Genomic DNA, 16768 nt, shown 5'->3' with positions numbered 1-16768 from the left:
GTTTCGCGCCAGGACTGGGGCTGGTATGCCCCAGCACCGGTTTGAACTGGACTATGCATGGGACACCTTGTGTGCCCCAGGCAGTGTCTCGTTTCATTCAACCCTCCCTGCCCCAATACACTAAGGCCTGTCTGGGGTGGTGCTCGCACCTCCCAAGGCAGGAAACCTATTGTCCAAGCCTCCCGTGCCGGGATCACTCCCAGCAGCAGGAGGTCAGACTTGTGTCATGGCAGCAGCATCCATTTTGTGATGCTGGGGCTCTGGTTAACTTTAACCGGGTAAGTAGGTTTCAACATGTCTTCTCCCTCTAGAAGGGAGGGATAATATCCTCATCCCCAGAAATGGGATGGGGGTATTATTCCAAAGTGTTAGACACCTTACACGACATGTTTTGATAAAGCCAAACCATAGTTACCATAACCGCTTAAGATTATAAGGTACTTTAAGAGTATATGGTAGGCTATATCATAGAACAGCTGTAAGGACATGGTTCCGAAAGCTGCAGACAGGCTCAGCTCATGCTAGATCACCATCTCACATGTTACCAAGCACTCTGCCTCCAGGATTGTTAAGGCCTGCCATAGGAGTGGCTGATAGGTACACATGTGTCTATACATAAGATAGGTATAGGAATACTACACCTAAGCAAGGGGTGATTACACGACCTTGCCCCAGCTGAGTGATCAGCCAGTTGTGTCATAATGGAAGGCCAGGCCAGGGGTGGCATAATACATGCTGCAGCCCCTGGTAGGCCTAGGGTACACCTATGCCCTGGGTACCTAAGGTACACTGTACAGGGGCCAATAAGGTGATCCTATCCAAATGGGTTATGCACCTAAAGTACATAGTATTAATTTAGAGAGAGAACAGCAGGGCTGTGGGTCTGATTAGCAGGCCCACAGCCACATCTAAGTCGAAAACCAGTAAAGCAAAAGCAAAAAGTGGGGGTGAACATAGAAAGCAGATCCTACTCTCCTACAGCATTTGACCAGACGGCACCGGTGCAGGAGGTGTCGGCTGTGGTTCCGTATTGGGATCTTCGTCCTGGTCATCATCATCATCTTGATATTTGATGAGAAGCTCCGATGGACTCCTTGCAGTCCGAAACCTCTCCTCCTCTCCAGAGTCGTTATCCTCATCCTCCTCCGATTGTAAAAGTTGCGCTGGCAATTTTAGAGGCGAAATAGCTCCTAAAGACGATCCTCGGCGCTGAAGAAGCGTAGTCGCTGTTGCACTTTGATCTGATACGGCAGACGCCGGAGTCGCAGTCCATACCTGCATATCCATGCAGGTAGATAAAGGAGGTGGTGACAGTCGCGTCGATGGAACCGACGATGGTGGTAATCCTGACGTAGAAGCCATTTTCGACGACGAGGCTGGTTTAGTCGACGAGGTGGTAGCCGTCGACGAGGCAATCTTCGTCGACGGGGGCGTCAACGACGAGGCAATCTTCGTCGACGAGGACGTCGCCGACGAGGCAATCTTCGTCGACGAGGGCGTCGACGAGTCCATCTTCGTCGACGCATGAATCTTAGTCGATGAGCCACTCTTCGTCGACGGGGCAACTGTCGACGGTACCACAATCTTTGTCGACTGAGCAGTCGTCGACGAGGAAGTCTTCGTAGACGGAGCAACTTTCTTGCTTCTTACCGTCGACTGAGCGGAGACTAGCGATGACACCTCCTTCGTCGACGAGATGGGTTTAACACTCACCGAGACCAGCGTCGACGGCGACGAAGCTGATGACATTATCATTGCAGGTCTCGGCAACGAGAATGTAATCGTCGACGTTGAAACCGCGTCGACGACGGCAATCTCACCTGAGGTAAATTCTTGTCAGGAAAACTTTTAGCTGGTAGAGTTTTTCCTGATTTCCTCGGGGCGTAGAGGGCTTGGTTCCTGAAGGTGGAGACGTCTTCTTAGATGAAGACGAAGACTGACCCGAGCCCTTAACAGACTGGGCTCTCCTCAACACCTTCGCTCCAGTAGAAGAAAACTCTTCTTCAGCCACCCTCTTTCTGGAAGAGATAGAGGAGGCACTTTCTATCTCTGACAAAGGAGCATCTTTATCCTCGAGCTTCTGTAGCCACAGAAGAAGGCGTCCTTCCCTATCCCTTAGGGTTTTCTGAGGGAAAGTCCGGCAAATCTTACACTCCTTCACCTCATGATCAGGATAGAGGCAATAGATGCATTTTTTGTGAGGGTCTTCAGAAAAAAGCCGAAGCTTCCCGCAGGACTCACAAGGTCTGAAGAGGGATCTCTTTGTAGTTGACATCCTAGAAGTTGAAGAAACAGCAGAAAAAACTTGAAGTACTGAGCAGAGCTCAGGGAGACTCCCTTCACACGACGTGTGGTAGAAAATCTGAGAGCCTGAGCCTCTGAGGAGAACATTCTGGTGGGTGCTGTCGCCTGATTGGCTGCAGTTTGGGCTGGATATAATGACTATGATAGTCATAGCTGTGGAAGTTTTTTCCCTTGTAGCTTAGGCTACTTTACTTCCTGGTTCAGGTTACCAGGGTTTTTTGGTTGTTCTATGCATAATTATTGCTTTTCTATGTACCGTGGGACTCCCACTCCGACGACGGGGAATGATTCAGGCATGTGAATCTATGAAAGACACCCCAAATACTGGAGAACTAAACCTAGACCCAATCCTTGCCCAGCCACAGCCAACGAAGACGATAGAACAATCACTAGACTCAGTCCTTCCAAAGACCAAAATAAGAAAGTCTGATTGGTCCCATCACTCACCTTGGTTCTCCCTCGACTTGCGCGCACTAAAACCGCACTGTAAGATTAAGATAAGGCAATGGAGGAAATAATTCCTCCCCTCTAAGAAATTAGAATATAGAGCTGCTATCCGCATGTATAAGACAGAAACTAAAAAAGCCCAAGCCTCTTACTATGAGGATAAGATTCTATCAGCCTCCAACTCGCCTAGGGAAACCTTCACTATTATTAAAAAATTATTGAAAACGCCCGCCCCTCGCATCGCACCTGATCCCTCTGGCCAACGGTGCAATAAATTAGCAAGCTTTTTTAACACTAATGTCCAATTAATTCTCGAATCCCTACCACAGAGGGATGATGAAGTGGAAACTCAGCTCAACCCTGACCCTCGAAGCACAGAACTCACTCTAGAGACCTTCCCACCTCTGTCCCCAGAAACTCAGCTCATCTTGCTGTCTTCCGTCAAGAGCGGATCTCCTAGGGACCCAGCGCCACTCAATATCCTGAAACAAGCAGCTGCCACCTTAGTCCCTAACATAATGAACCTGATTAACGTATCTTTAGTTACAGGAATGGTCCCCACTAGCTGGAAAAGGGCCATGGTCAAGGCTCTACTTAAGAAACCTAACCTAGACCCAGCAGAACTGGGCAATTACCGCCCAATATCCCTTCTACCAGAAATAAGTAAAGTGGCAGAAAAGTACGTTAATCAAACCCTTATGGGATTCCTCGAAACCCACAATCTGCCCCACTCCACCCAAACAGGGTTTCGACCGCGTCAGAGTACCGAAGCGGCCCTGCTGGCAGTGGTAGAGGAAAGCAGAAAAATCCTTGATTCAGGAGGCTCCACAGCTATCATCCTCTTAGACCTAAGCGCAGCATTTGACACAGTGAACCACAAGACCCTAATTTACCGTCTGAGGAACATTGGAGTCACAGGCACCGTACTTAAATGGCTGCGCTCCTTTCTAGAAGAAAGAACCTTCCAGGTTTTTGAGGATAATGTCCTATCCAAACCTACCCCCTTAATAAGCGGAGTCCCCCAAGGCTCATCGCTTAGCCCTACCCTTTTTAACGTATATATGGCCCCTCTGGCAGCCATTGTAGCCCCCTCAGGAATTCACATAGTGACCTATGCGGACGATACGCAACTAGTGGTCGCACTGAACCAAGTCGACCACAAAACCAACAGTCTTCATTCCTGCCTAGAAGACATCTCAAAGTAAATGGACACATCCCAGCTCAAACTCAATGGCAAAAAACGGAGATCATGGTGTTGGGTAACTCCCTCCGTTTTAACCCCAGTCTGATGTGGCCTACAGCCATGGGCCCCCCGCCTGCCCCTAAGACTGAGATCAAGAGCCTGGGCATATGGCTGGATCAGGACCTGAATTTTAGGACACAGGCCAGGAAGACAGCAGGGACCTGTTTCGGCCTACCTAGAATGGTCCGTAAAATCATCCCTCTTCTCCCCCCTCTAGCTAAAAAGGTATTGATACAATCCCTTATACTCTCTAGGCTGGATTACGGGAATGCGCTATACCTGAGCTCCCCCTCCTCAGTTATTTCCAAACTCCAGCTAGTCCAGAACAGTGCAGCTAGACTTCTGACGGGTTCACCGAATAGAAAATCTGCAAAATCGTCAATTCGCTCCCTCCACTGGCTCCCAGTGCAAGAACACATTAGATTCAAGACCCTGTGTATTGCTCATCAAACATTGTCAGGGACAGGCTCCTCCATTAACTCGGCCTTGATACACCCCTATAAAGCAAACAGAAAACTGCGGTCAGACGAACTGCATCTGGCCGAGGTCCCTAGAATAAAGAGAGAAAGAAGTGGCGGTCGGCTCTTCTCCTACAATGCCGCCAAGCTCTGGAACTCCCTGCCACTCTACCAGCACACGATTCCCAATCACCAGACCTTCCGCAAACAACTCAAGACTCTTCTGTTTCCTTAGTTTCACCCTCCGCCGTGTTGGTTCCTAGCGCTGGGACACTCCCGGGTAGCCATGCGCTCTATAAGTGTCTTTTCATTCATTCATTCATTCATTAAAATGAGGATCCAAAAGCAAAGTATTATTAAATCTCCATCTTCTAGGATATGATGAGTGAGGCAGTAAATCTAACAAGATGGAGACAGGAGCGTGATCGGAAATAAGGATGGGACCTATTTCTGCAGAAATTAGTGATTGAGAGATATAATGTGATGTAAAAACATAATCAATTCTTGATTGGGCCTAATGAGGTGCAGAGTAGAAAGTAAATTCCTGTACAGACGGGTTGCATATTCTCCAAGCGTCAATTAAATGAGAGTGTTTAATAGCTTGTGTGAAGGTTTTGTGTGCTTTGGAAGGGACGAAGGGTACTGTAGACTTCCTATCTAAAAAAGGGTCAAAACTTGGTTACAATCCCCAGCTAATATACTATTACAAGAGTAATTATGGGAGATCAATTGTTGTAGATGGGACCAAAAGAGGGCATCTCCAGATGTTGAGGCATAAACATTAAACAAAGAGAGCAAAACACCATCAATCTCTAATTTAGTAAACAACCATCTACCTTCATCATCTCTTTCTTGGGCAACAAGGGAAGTCCGTAATGATTTGTGAACTAAAGTGATAACACCATTTCGTTTGCCATCCCCCGGGGAAAAAAAGAGTTCACCAACCCAATTCTTTTTGAGTTTTAGAGATTCAGACTCAGTAAGGTGTGTTTCCTGCAGCAAAACGATTTTAGCATTCAATTAAGATAAATAAGATAAAACCAGTTGTCTTTTAATAGGGGAATTCAAACCTTTAACATTCCATGTAATGATTTTTAAAGCCATATGTCAGGGGAAGGAAAATGTATAATGAGATGAAACAAGCATAATGCATATACCAGTCATGTATAAATAAGATGCCAGTAATGACGTACAAAATGTGAAACTTGATAAAATGGCAAAAGGAGAAAAGAGAAAGGAAGAAAGGAGAATGAATAAAATGGAGAAATCAATCAAAGGCAATATGAAGGAGTAACATTACAGTTTAGGAAAGAACTAGTAGAATGAAGGAAGAGAGAAGAGGAAAAGAGAGAAAGAAAAGGGAAAAGAGAAAGAAAAAGTATACAACACAATAGAGAAGACACAAAGAACATTCTCACAAATAATCCAAGACACATATAAGGTGGAGGGAGGTGGGGCCACATGGAAGAGTGACGACTCCAGACGTCAAGCAAGAGCGGGAAGGGACGAGAAACGACGAGCGATACAACATATGGGGAAATACATCTAAGGAGCAGAACCTGTAATAAGAGAAAGATAGTAAGCAAATGAACAAAAAAAAAATCAGCAAATGGAAGCATTGAATGCAATCAAAATAGAAACAGATATAACATCAACAATAATTATGAAGAAACTCTATACAAAATAAATATTCAATCCAAATAGGTCAACAGCAACATGAACAAACCAACATAACAGCATCATCTATTTGTTAGTCGACATGGAGGGTGTAGATGTATCCATAGAATCTGCGTGACTGAAGTTGAGAAAGCTTTTCAATTTTAGAGGATATTCATATGTGGTAGTTTTGTTATTAAAGGTTACATTAAAGAGGCATGGGTGAAAGAGGCCGTAATGAGCTCCAATGGATCGAAGTGGAGGTCTCATCGCTAAAAAGTCTCTTCTTCGGTCAGCAGCGGGTTTTGAATAATCCTGAGAGAAAAACAGAGCCTTCCCTGCCCAAGAAACATGGTTAGCTGCTCTAGCTGCTGATAAAACTTTAAGTAAGTCAGTGTACTCTAGAAAATATAAGATAACTCCTCTTGGTTTTTTCATACTAGCAGAAGACGATGCAGGAGCAGGACCCAAACAATGGGCTCTTTAGATCTTTAGCTGGGTGTCTGGAGGCAAATTAAGTACTTTAGGTAAAAATGACTTGAAAACATTTATAGGATCAGAACCCTCCGAGTTTTCTGATAATCCATAAATACGGAGATTCTTCCGTCTATTTCTATTTTCCAAGTTTTCAACTTGTTTCTGGAGAGACAACACCTGTGCGTGAAGAGCATCTGTCTTGCTACTGGCAGAAGACAGTGATTCAAGGGATTGTTCTACTGGAGTGACTGTCTTTCAAGCTTGACCATCTTTCCGTTAGAGTTTGTATTTGAGAGTTTGTCTCCTCAACAAACGGACGGAGAGCTCTAATTTCTTCGAGTAATAAGTCCAAAGAGACCGAAGAGGTTTGTTTGGGAGGAGAAGGAGGATCCTTTTTGAGACGTTTGCTTGGTGTTTTGTTAGTGCCAGAGGAGGTTGTAATATTAGAAGTTGTGGTGGTTTTAGGTAAAGTGCTCGATGAGTCATCCATGGTATCACAATCTGAACTAGACTTAGCACGGGTTAAATAATTACACTCATGAGACAATGAGAGTGAAGCAGCTTTAAGTAGTTTGCCCATTCAGCTAAAGCAGGTTAGAAAAGTAAGAACGAAGAACCTCACAGAATACAGACACTATAAATATTTATATCAACGCATACTGTGAAAATAGAAGAAGAAATACATTAGCAATAATCAAAGCAACATTTCACAAAATGAATCCTTCTGACAATCTCAACTGAATGTGAAATTAAAATTAGGCCGGTACAAAAGCAAAACCAGTATGGTTATCAATGTCCCACAATTAAGATGGGTGAGATATAATCAGGATGAGAGCAAAGGAGCTTGTAACCACATGAGGAAAAACATGAGCATTGAAATAGTGAATTGAATCATAACATTGCAGGTTATTTCCAAAGGTTTAAGCTCGCAGTACACTTCAATATTTCTCAAGAGAAGTATGTGCCAGAAGTATTTATTTATTTTATTTATTTTAGTGTTTTATAGAGCGCGAACATGACCCATGAGGCTATCAGAGCGCTTTACATGGTTAACAGGAGAAAAAACATCATAGAGAAACAGTGGAAACAGTAAAGTATCAAAAGCAGAGAAATATAACATATAGGGGGGGATGAGGGAGCATGAGGGCACAGGGTGCACACATGAGAGCTTAAAATTCAAGCTAGGGTTGGCGGAGACCGTGGCCCCCTTGGGTCTCGATGGAGTCCGGTTATAGAGTTGCGGAAGACGCAATAGTCATGGAATCAAGCAGCAAGTCATATCTGCTGAGAGGAGGACTTAGTACAGGAATTTACCCATGAGGAAGGTTTTGGCTTCCTTCTTGAAGCGAGTAAGAGTGGGGATTCTTCTGATAACGGGCTGGAAGGAGTTCCAAATTCTTGGTGCTGCCCCGGTGAATGCCCTATTGTAGGTTATTTTTTTACGAAAGTGGCCGGGTCGGAGCAGGAGACTGTTAGTGGATCGAGATTTCCTGTTTCCTGTTTCCTCCCGATAGCACAAGCTTCTGTGAAAGGTATGCAGGGGAGTTTGCGTATAAGGCCTTGTGTGTAATGCACGCCAGTTTCAACTGTATTCTGGCCTCTAGAGGGAGCCAGTTTAGGGCTTTCAGATGTGGAGAGATGTGGTCGAATTTCCTGGTGCCGGTGAGTAGTCTGGCTGCCGCGTTGAGACAGGCTTTTAGCGGTGCCAAGGAGCGCTTGGGTAGGCCTGTGAGGGTGGAGCATCCAAATTCCAGTGTGGATATGACTAGAGCTTGGACTGCCATTTTCAAATCTGGAGCATCGATGAAGGGTTTTAATTTCCAGAGGTAGCTCAGGTGGAATCTGGCTGCCTTGGCCATTGAATTAATGTGGTCACGCATGTTCAGGTTGCAGTCAAGAAATATGCCCAGTGATTTGGCGGAGTGCACGATGGTCGGGGGACAATTTAGGGCTGTGATGGCCTTGAACCACACCTGTAGCTCCGGGTTGGCTTTGGATGGGGAGATCAGGAGAAATTCAGTTTTCTTGGCGTTGAGTTTTAGTTGGTTAGTGGCAAGCCACTGAACGGTTAGTTTCAGGGTTTCGTTCAGGGCGAGGACCTCCTTGAGTGAGGAGATATTGATGTAAATGTGGGTGTCATCCGCGTACATGTGGTAGGAGATATTGGCGGAGCGTAGAACTTCAGTGAGAGGCTCTAAGTAAAGATTAAAGAGGGTAGGAGACAGGGTTGAGCCTTGAGGGACTCCAACCGTGACCGGGGTGGGAGCGGATAGTTTGCCGTCAATGAGGAATCTTTGAGATCGGTTATGGAGGAAGGACCTGAACCATTCAAGGACAACGCCATCCAGACCCATCCTGTGTTTAAGGCGTTCAAGTAGTTTTTCATGATTGACCGTGTCGAAGGCGGAAGATAGATCTAAAAGGATTAGGAGGCATGTTTTGCCTTGGTCCAGGGCTTGGAGGGCGTCGTCCACAATGTGGAGCATGGTTGTTTCAGTGCTGTGCCCTGGTCTGAATCCCGATTGGAAGTCGTCCAGCAGGTGGAAGTTGTCGATGTGTTGACTAAGCTGGTATTGTACGCATTTCTCTAACACTTTGGCTAGTAGGGGTATATTAGAGATGGGTCTGAAATTGTCTGGTGCGGCGGGATCAAGCGTTGGTTTTTTTAGAATAGGAAGGACTTGGCCGGCTTTCAAGGGGTCCGGAATCGATCCCTGCTGGAGAGAGGCGTTGATCATCGCGGTCCAGCAAGGAACAATGGCACGGGAGGCCGCAGCGAGGCAGTTGGATGGTAGCGGGTCATTGAAGTGGTTGTTTGGGTTTAATGTAGAGAGGATTTTAGCAATGGAGTCTTCGTCGTAGACTTTGAAGTCAGTCCAGCAAGCTTCGTTTTTGGGTAAGGTCGAAGATGAGGGTGCATGGGGAGGCAGTTGGTCATGAGGGGGTTGAGCGCAAGAGGCGGTACTAAGTTCGATTCCTAGGGAGGCAATTTTTTCGGCAAAGAAGGAGGAGCATTCATCCGAAGATATAAGAGATTTCGGGGATTCTTTAGGGGTTTTGGCCAGCTTGTTTGATTGAAGTTTAACCAGTTCAAAGAGCTTGCGGGGCCTATTCGTGGCATTCCCCAGTTCGGATCTGAAGTAATCTTTTTTTGAGTTGAGGATGTGTCTGTTGTAGGAGTTTCTTGCCTGCCGGAGAAGTTTGAGGTGCTCGGTAGATGGGTACTGCCTCCATATTCTTTCAGCTTGACGTAGGGATGTCCTCTCTGAGTTGAGGGAGGCGGAGAACCAGGGGTTTCTGTCTTTGATTTGTGTTCTCTTTAGTTTCAGGGGGGCAAGGTCGTCTAGAATGTTCGACATAGACGCCGAATAATGGTCATAGAGGTCATTGATTGTGGTAGTGTTCGAGGTCGGGTAGAGCTCAAGTTTGCAGCGAGCCTCCAGCTTCGTAAGGTCCAGATTTTTGGTGTCCCTGATCCAGCGTTTGGGAATCATCGGTTGTAGGGGCTTAGTCTTGATTGATCCGGGTAGGATGAAGGAGATGGTGTGGTGGTCGGACCAGTCACAAGGGTCGATAGAGATGAGTTTGACTACGGAGTCCTTGGATATGATCCAGTCCAGGGTGGCTCCTTTTGAGTGAGTTGGTAGGGAGCAGGATTGAGTCAGGGCTTGGTCATTTAGGAGGTCTTTGATGGTATTGACGTGAGGGTCATTGGGGTCATTCCAGTGGAGATTGAAATCACCGAGGAAGATTTCTTTGGAATTAGAGGGAATTTTTGAGGTGATGACTTCCAGTAGGTGATCGGTGAAAGAGTCATTAGAGCCAGGGGGGTGGTAAAAAATGTGCAAGTTACAAAGGTGAAGGGCGTTATTGGTGAGGGAGAGTGAGAGATACTCGTAGGAGTCGGTAGTGAGCGTTCAGAGTTCCTTGACCAGGAGGGAGGATCTGTAGATGCAGGCGAGGCCTCCGCCCTTTCTGTTCGGCTGCCTGTCTAGCCTAGCAATGTTGTAATTAGGAGGGACTAATAAGTCCAGACAAGGGGAGGAGTATTCATTTAGCCAGGATTCAGTAAGAATAGCTAAGTTCAGGTTTTTGTGCAGGATGAGGTCAGCGATATCGGCTGCATGTTTAACTGCTGAACGACAGTTGATTAGGAGACCTGATAGTGGGGGGTCTGGGGGAGTGTCAAGTGTCTGGGAGGATGGAAGAATTGGCGCAAGATTGCTTTTAACCACATTTCTATTACGTCGTATGGTTGGCCTGTTGGGGTTGATGGTGACCGTGCTGATGGGGTGTGCATGACCTGTGACAGGAGGGCAGGGGTTGGCTAGGGCAGTATTGTAATCTTGGAGGATAGCAAGGATTTCGTCTTCAGTGAGGTCAGCTGGGGTAGGGGAGGTGGGTGGGGAATTGTAGGAGAGTGCCAGAGCTCGGGATTCCGCTTCAGAGATGCGGCAGGGTTGCTTGCGCGGGCGTAGGTGTCTTAAGGGGAGAGGGAGCATGGGGGGCGCATTTGACTGTGGCCTTCATGGAATATAAAGAACAAAATGGCGGCCAGCGCAGAGCAGAAAATACTTAATTTCTTCAAAAATACGAACATAGGAGGAAAGAAAGAGCTCCAAAACATCTTTTAATTCCTTCCGCTGCATTTCAAGGGTATATCAATCATCCTGTCAACATTGCCGGTGAAAGTGCTGGAATTTTAATGAGATGCATGAAGAAAGTTATGAGGAGCAAATGGAGTTGACAAAATGGCGGCAAGGTCCGTGTGAGAGGCACTCTGGAGGTAAAATGTCAACGACCTTCTATTCTATCACATTGTGGGAGTTCATAACGACATCAATCACTTCCGCATCGCTTCCGACAATGAAGCTGAAGTTTCACGCTACTGTGTAGCGGGTTCGCCTCTCGTCGAGACCAAAATCCCCTCCGCGTCCCCGGGAACGTCAGGCGCCAGCAGCCATCTCCCTCGGGCGCTAGCCACGTCCCCTCCGCAAGTAGCATACCTAATGCAAATCTCTTTTGCATTATCAAAGCTCTGGGCAGGAGTAGCCGTAGCACTGGGTTCAGTTAATGGCTAGGCTCAATGGGATACCATCAAAGGTTGTGTTTGGAATTACCCATTGGCCCTAAGGGCTCTAAAGTTGAGAGGAGATTTTTCAACTTAGCACTGTTACTGGCAAAGCGCCTCCTCACACGGCGCTGGAAATCACCCAGCACTCCAAATTTGATGGACTGTCATGAGGAACTACAACAACGGGACCTTGCAGAAAACATAGCCCTTAGGTTGGAGGAATATAGGAGGTTCAATGGAACGGAACACAATGCTGGAGAGCTTTAAGTCATACGATTCAGAACATGGAGAGGGTACAGGGTCCCAATGAAAAAGTATTCATCGGCATAGAAGGGAAAATGCCCTGGGCAATACAGGTACCTGGGGTCTAGAGTAATCCTAGTCGTTTGAGATCATAAATGTGTGCTATTGTACCCCCACAGACACTAACCCCTCTCTCTCCCCACTGCTCTGTTTATTGCTGTGATGATGGTTCTTTAGTGACATGAGAGTTTTTATGAGGTTGGGAACTGGGTGGTGGGATACAGTTTTCTTAAGTACTTGATTATGATCCATGTATCTTCACTGCATAAGCTGTGACATAGAACAAACTGGAAGCTCATAACTGAATAATACCATAGTGTTGCAAAGTACATTGTAATACCATTACTTATGATTTGGTATAACAAAATTCAATGAAGTTTGTGTTAAATAAAAATAAAAATAGCTTTCATATTGAGCAGTTCTTTATTAATAACATTTGTGCACCTGCAGTGTTAGAAACAAGCCTATCCACAAAGATGTACAGTTTACTAATCTTCACATCATTTAAAGCTACTTCTACAGAAAGCATTAAAACGCCAAAGATCACAAAGTGTTTGTCCGAAGCTACGCCTGTTTCTTCCAAGATTGGTTGCATTTCCACTACTCAAATTATCTGTATGATATATACGTTACATAGCAACTTCCCACCGAATTATGTGGCAACTGGAAAGAAGCAGGTTTGCCACACACAATTTATTCACCTTATGCTATTTGTTTGCCCTGTTAGTATGGAGCCCTTCACCAAATGATTCTGGTCACAAGCGCTCCAATCCACAATTTTTTCCATCCCATTCTCTTTCCTTTCACAAATGATGCATAGTTTCCCTCTCCTGGCCAGATCCAAACTTCACTTTGGATGTAAATCTTTTTTTTTTAACCTTCCCCTTGCTTAGGTTCATTGTTTGCTCCTTCCTTTGAAACTTCCTTCTCCTTCATTATTCTCTCATTAAGTTCACCTGTATAAACCCTTTCAGCAAGACTACTTTTGCATGAAAGCTCACTTGCAACTCAGTTAGACATATTAGAACATGCAAAAGGTTGAAAATATTTCATCATGCATTTCTTTTTTCAAAAAAAGAAGTAGGGCCTGTCATCCATGTGTACAAGTTTGTACCAGGTACTTTTCTAAAGGTGAGTCGTAATCCGAATAAAACATCTTAATCGTATCTTGGTGATAGAACAGATTCACAAACACGCTGCATCCGACTGCAAACAACAAAGGAAGACAAAAGTATGTTGAACCTTCAGCTGCAGAAGTAGGCACATAGGAGCAGATGAAACACTTTTCCACGTGCATGGGCCTTGCATATTATGCTAACACTTAATAATAAACATTGTAACTTAAGATACTTTCAGAATTAATTTTATGTGAAAATCTTCCTTCTATCTTTCCTCTATTATTTGCTAGCATTTGATTTACTCTTTCATTAGGTGGAGCATCTCCATCCAGAAGATACAGATCTATCAGCAAGCCAACTACATAGATTACTATAGCAATCACCAAAACTACTAGGAGAATTTGGCAGCACATTTGTGCCTTAAATGTCATGTTGATCTATCTACAGTTCAAGACAGAAAATCATCGCCCCCAGTGGCCTAGGTCGCAAAGAGTGTCACTGAGCCACACTTGGAGGCCCCCTAATCCTGCCTTGCTGAGCACAGGCTCCACACCTCGAAGGCTAGTGCTCTAGCCAGCGCAAACACAAGGAGAAAATGGACAGAGCACTGAAACTTTTCAGATACCCAACCCCAGTCACAGATCTGGGTTGAATCCATCATCGTTCTTTAGCTCACTTGGCCACCCCAGATCAGACCCAGTCATATGCAATTCAGTCTTGACCCTGTTCCTTATGGGAACAGTCCAGCCCGAACTGCCAAGCCAGGTCTTACCTGAACCGGAAACAAGCATCCTGGGACCGGTTTCGTTGTAGCATCCCTCATTAGCCAGACTAGCTTGATTCTGGTGGCAAAGTGAGCACGGGACCCACGTCTGGTACTCTAGCCAACACCAAGAAGTCCTGCATAGTCTTTTTGCATGCCGTTTGTACACATGGACTCCTACTCTACTTTGGTGGGTCAGTTACCATCACTGCCACCCTCAAAACCAACATCTGGCACCCATGGATGTTAATCTATTCACCCTGCGTCACTATCACCTTTGGGTCATGAGCGATTTACGCTTCAAGTTACTTGAAAATCTTAACCCTAAATATGGAGACAAAAGAAAGTTTTCCAGACCAATAACATTTACTGTGGGATTTCTGGGGCACCCTATCTACTTTTTTTTAAAAAACACAACATACAAAGTAATAAAGGTGGTGTACATAAGGGAATCAGATCTTGAGAGGTCATTGAAAAAGTATTTAGTTTACCACTAATATGAATTTCTGGTCAAGCAGGGGTCATTAGTCACTCCAGTTCTAAATACTCTTGCTGTTTCTCCTGTTTACTAACTTAGGACACACATTTTGCACCACATCTCCAATGAATTAGAAAACACTAATGAATAGTTGTAATAGACTTAATGAAAGTTACTAACTTTTTTCACTTTGAAAATAATTCGTAGTTCTGCCGGAAGTGCTGCACTGCATAGCTGCCATGATCCTCTGGGCAATATTTGATAGAGGCTTTCGGTGAATATCATATCCCAGATACTTGTCAAAATTTTCCATATTACACCTAAGCGTAAACATATTTATATTATTTTTGTGCTGTACGGCATCATATAGAATAATGAAACAATATAAATATTGATCAACACATTGCCAGCGCTTAAATATATGCAACTAAAGACACTGGCAGTATACTATATCAAACAATAGCAATATTAAAGCACATACACGAAATTTTGAATTATTTTTAGTATGGAAAAGAGAAAAAAAAAATTACAGTAGATTTGTGCAACAAAGGACCTCTGTATGGCTTTATGACGCCAAAGTGCTATACCTTTCTACATTTTTGGGTCATCCATGCGCTTTCCCCCAGTGTGCGTGGTAAGCATGTAATCCTGCTGGAGGGGCCTGTGTTGTACCTTTTTGCCCACATCTGAGGTGGAATAGAAATTTGCCTAGCACCGTAAAGGTAAGTTTCAATTCCTCTCTCACCATGTCCCGCCAGATCAACTCCGTCGCCTCCACCTGTTTTAACTCCATCCGCAAGACCTTCAAGTGGATCTCCCCCAGAACACAGAAAGCCCGTCACCCACGCACTCTAGCAGACTGGACTACGGCAATGCCCTCTATGCCGGAATCAACAAATCACTGCTACACAAGCTCCAGACCATACAGAACACCACAGCCAGACTCTTCCTCAGAACCCTTCGACACGAGCACATGACCCAGCACCTGCGAAACCTCCACTGGCTCCCCATCGAGAAGAGAGTAACCTTCATCAAGCTACTCACCGACGCCTACAAATCCCTCCCTAACATCGGATCCAAATACCTCAACGAAAAAGTCTCCTTCCACGTACCCAAAAGGAACCTCCGCTCCGCAGACCATGCCCTGGCAGAGACCCCAAGCATCCGCAGAACCAAAGCATGCGGAAGAGCTTTCTCCTACGTCGCAGCTAAGACCTGGCACAAGCTCCCAGTCAATATCAGATGTTCCCCCACGCTGCACACCATCAGGAAGAGCCTCAAGACCCGGGTTTTTGATTGATCTGGAGCTTCACCCCCCCAGCTCCTTGAGTAGCGCCCTTTACAAACCCCAGATGGATTGATATTAAGGACACGGAGGCGAGGATTATGCTATATCTCTCTCCGCTTTATTAACATCAAATTTCATAACAGCCAGAAAGATGAAGCAAACAAGTCTTTGAATGTGGACAAAGAAAACATCAACTCCCATAACTCCAGGGAGGCATCCGAGAACATAGTCCTTCCATTATGTCCATCACCATATCCAATACATAGTCCCTTCTCTATGTCTGTCCCTTCACTTTCTTCGTGCGAGCCATGCCAATTCATCACTGGTCCTGCTTTGAACCGTCGTTTCCTAGAAAAACAGAGGCAACATAAGGGTTTCAAGAAATTAAATCTCTATGCAATGTACAATGTTCGACAATTGCAATACGAGAAACATTTTAACGAAAAACAACTCTTCAACCAAGATTGAAAACATAATCAAAAGTATGAATCGGTTACTTAGTATCATACCGGTCGGTTTGCACCAGCTGTGCCCTGGGTGGGATAATCCTTGCCTCGGTGTCCTTAATAGAATTGAAACTTACCTTTACGGTGCTAGGCAAATTTCTATTCTGTCAGGACCAGGGCTCCGATTATGCTAGTTTAAAGCTTACTTACCACCAACTGAGCCACCTTCAAGACCGGTTTGAAGTAAAACCTTTTGAAGGTTGAGTCTGAGGACCAATCTGCTGTACGCATTAAATCCTCTAGACGAGCCCCCAGCGAAAAAGCCTGATATGCCATTGCACCCCTGGCTGAGTGTGTCAGTACCCGCATCCTGCATGACCCAATGCACCCACCTGTCTATGGTGGGGGAAGAGACAGCCTTGTGCATTTTTTTCAGAGCAATAAGAAGTTGTTGTTCGCCCGGAGGGCAGAGTTCTTGAGTTATTTCTTCATATGTCTTAAGGCAATTCACCACACACAATTTTGGGGTGTCCTGAAAAACCGGTTTTGAAACCGTCTGGGTATAAGATTTAGTACGTCATCCTAACGTGAACACTACTCCGTCTTGTATAAAAACTATCGCTGAGATGTCCAGTGCCGGGACATCGGAAACTCTCCTGCAGGAGACTAGGCATAAAAGCGTTGCCAGCTTGGAAGAGATTTCTTTCAAAGAA

General features: G+C 45.3%; 1 protein-coding gene across 1 annotated transcript in view; it reads right to left on the bottom strand.

Moving 5' to 3' along the window:
- Window positions 1-16768, bottom strand: part of POLN (DNA polymerase nu) — a 2789368-nt gene that overhangs the window by 2739349 nt on the left and 33251 nt on the right. The window contains exon 3 of the mRNA XM_085643153.1: window positions 14502-14641. Within this exon, the coding sequence (XP_085499279.1) occupies window positions 14502-14641 (140 nt within the window). The remainder of the gene's footprint in view (window positions 1-14501; window positions 14642-16768) is intronic.

Source organism: Triturus cristatus, chromosome 2_2 (genome assembly GCF_964204655.1).
Source record: "Triturus cristatus chromosome 2_2, aTriCri1.1, whole genome shotgun sequence".
Classification (NCBI taxonomy): Eukaryota; Metazoa; Chordata; class Amphibia; order Caudata; family Salamandridae; genus Triturus; species Triturus cristatus.
The sequence above is the reverse complement of the archived record's forward strand: the minus strand, read 5'-3'. Positions and strand labels throughout refer to the sequence as shown.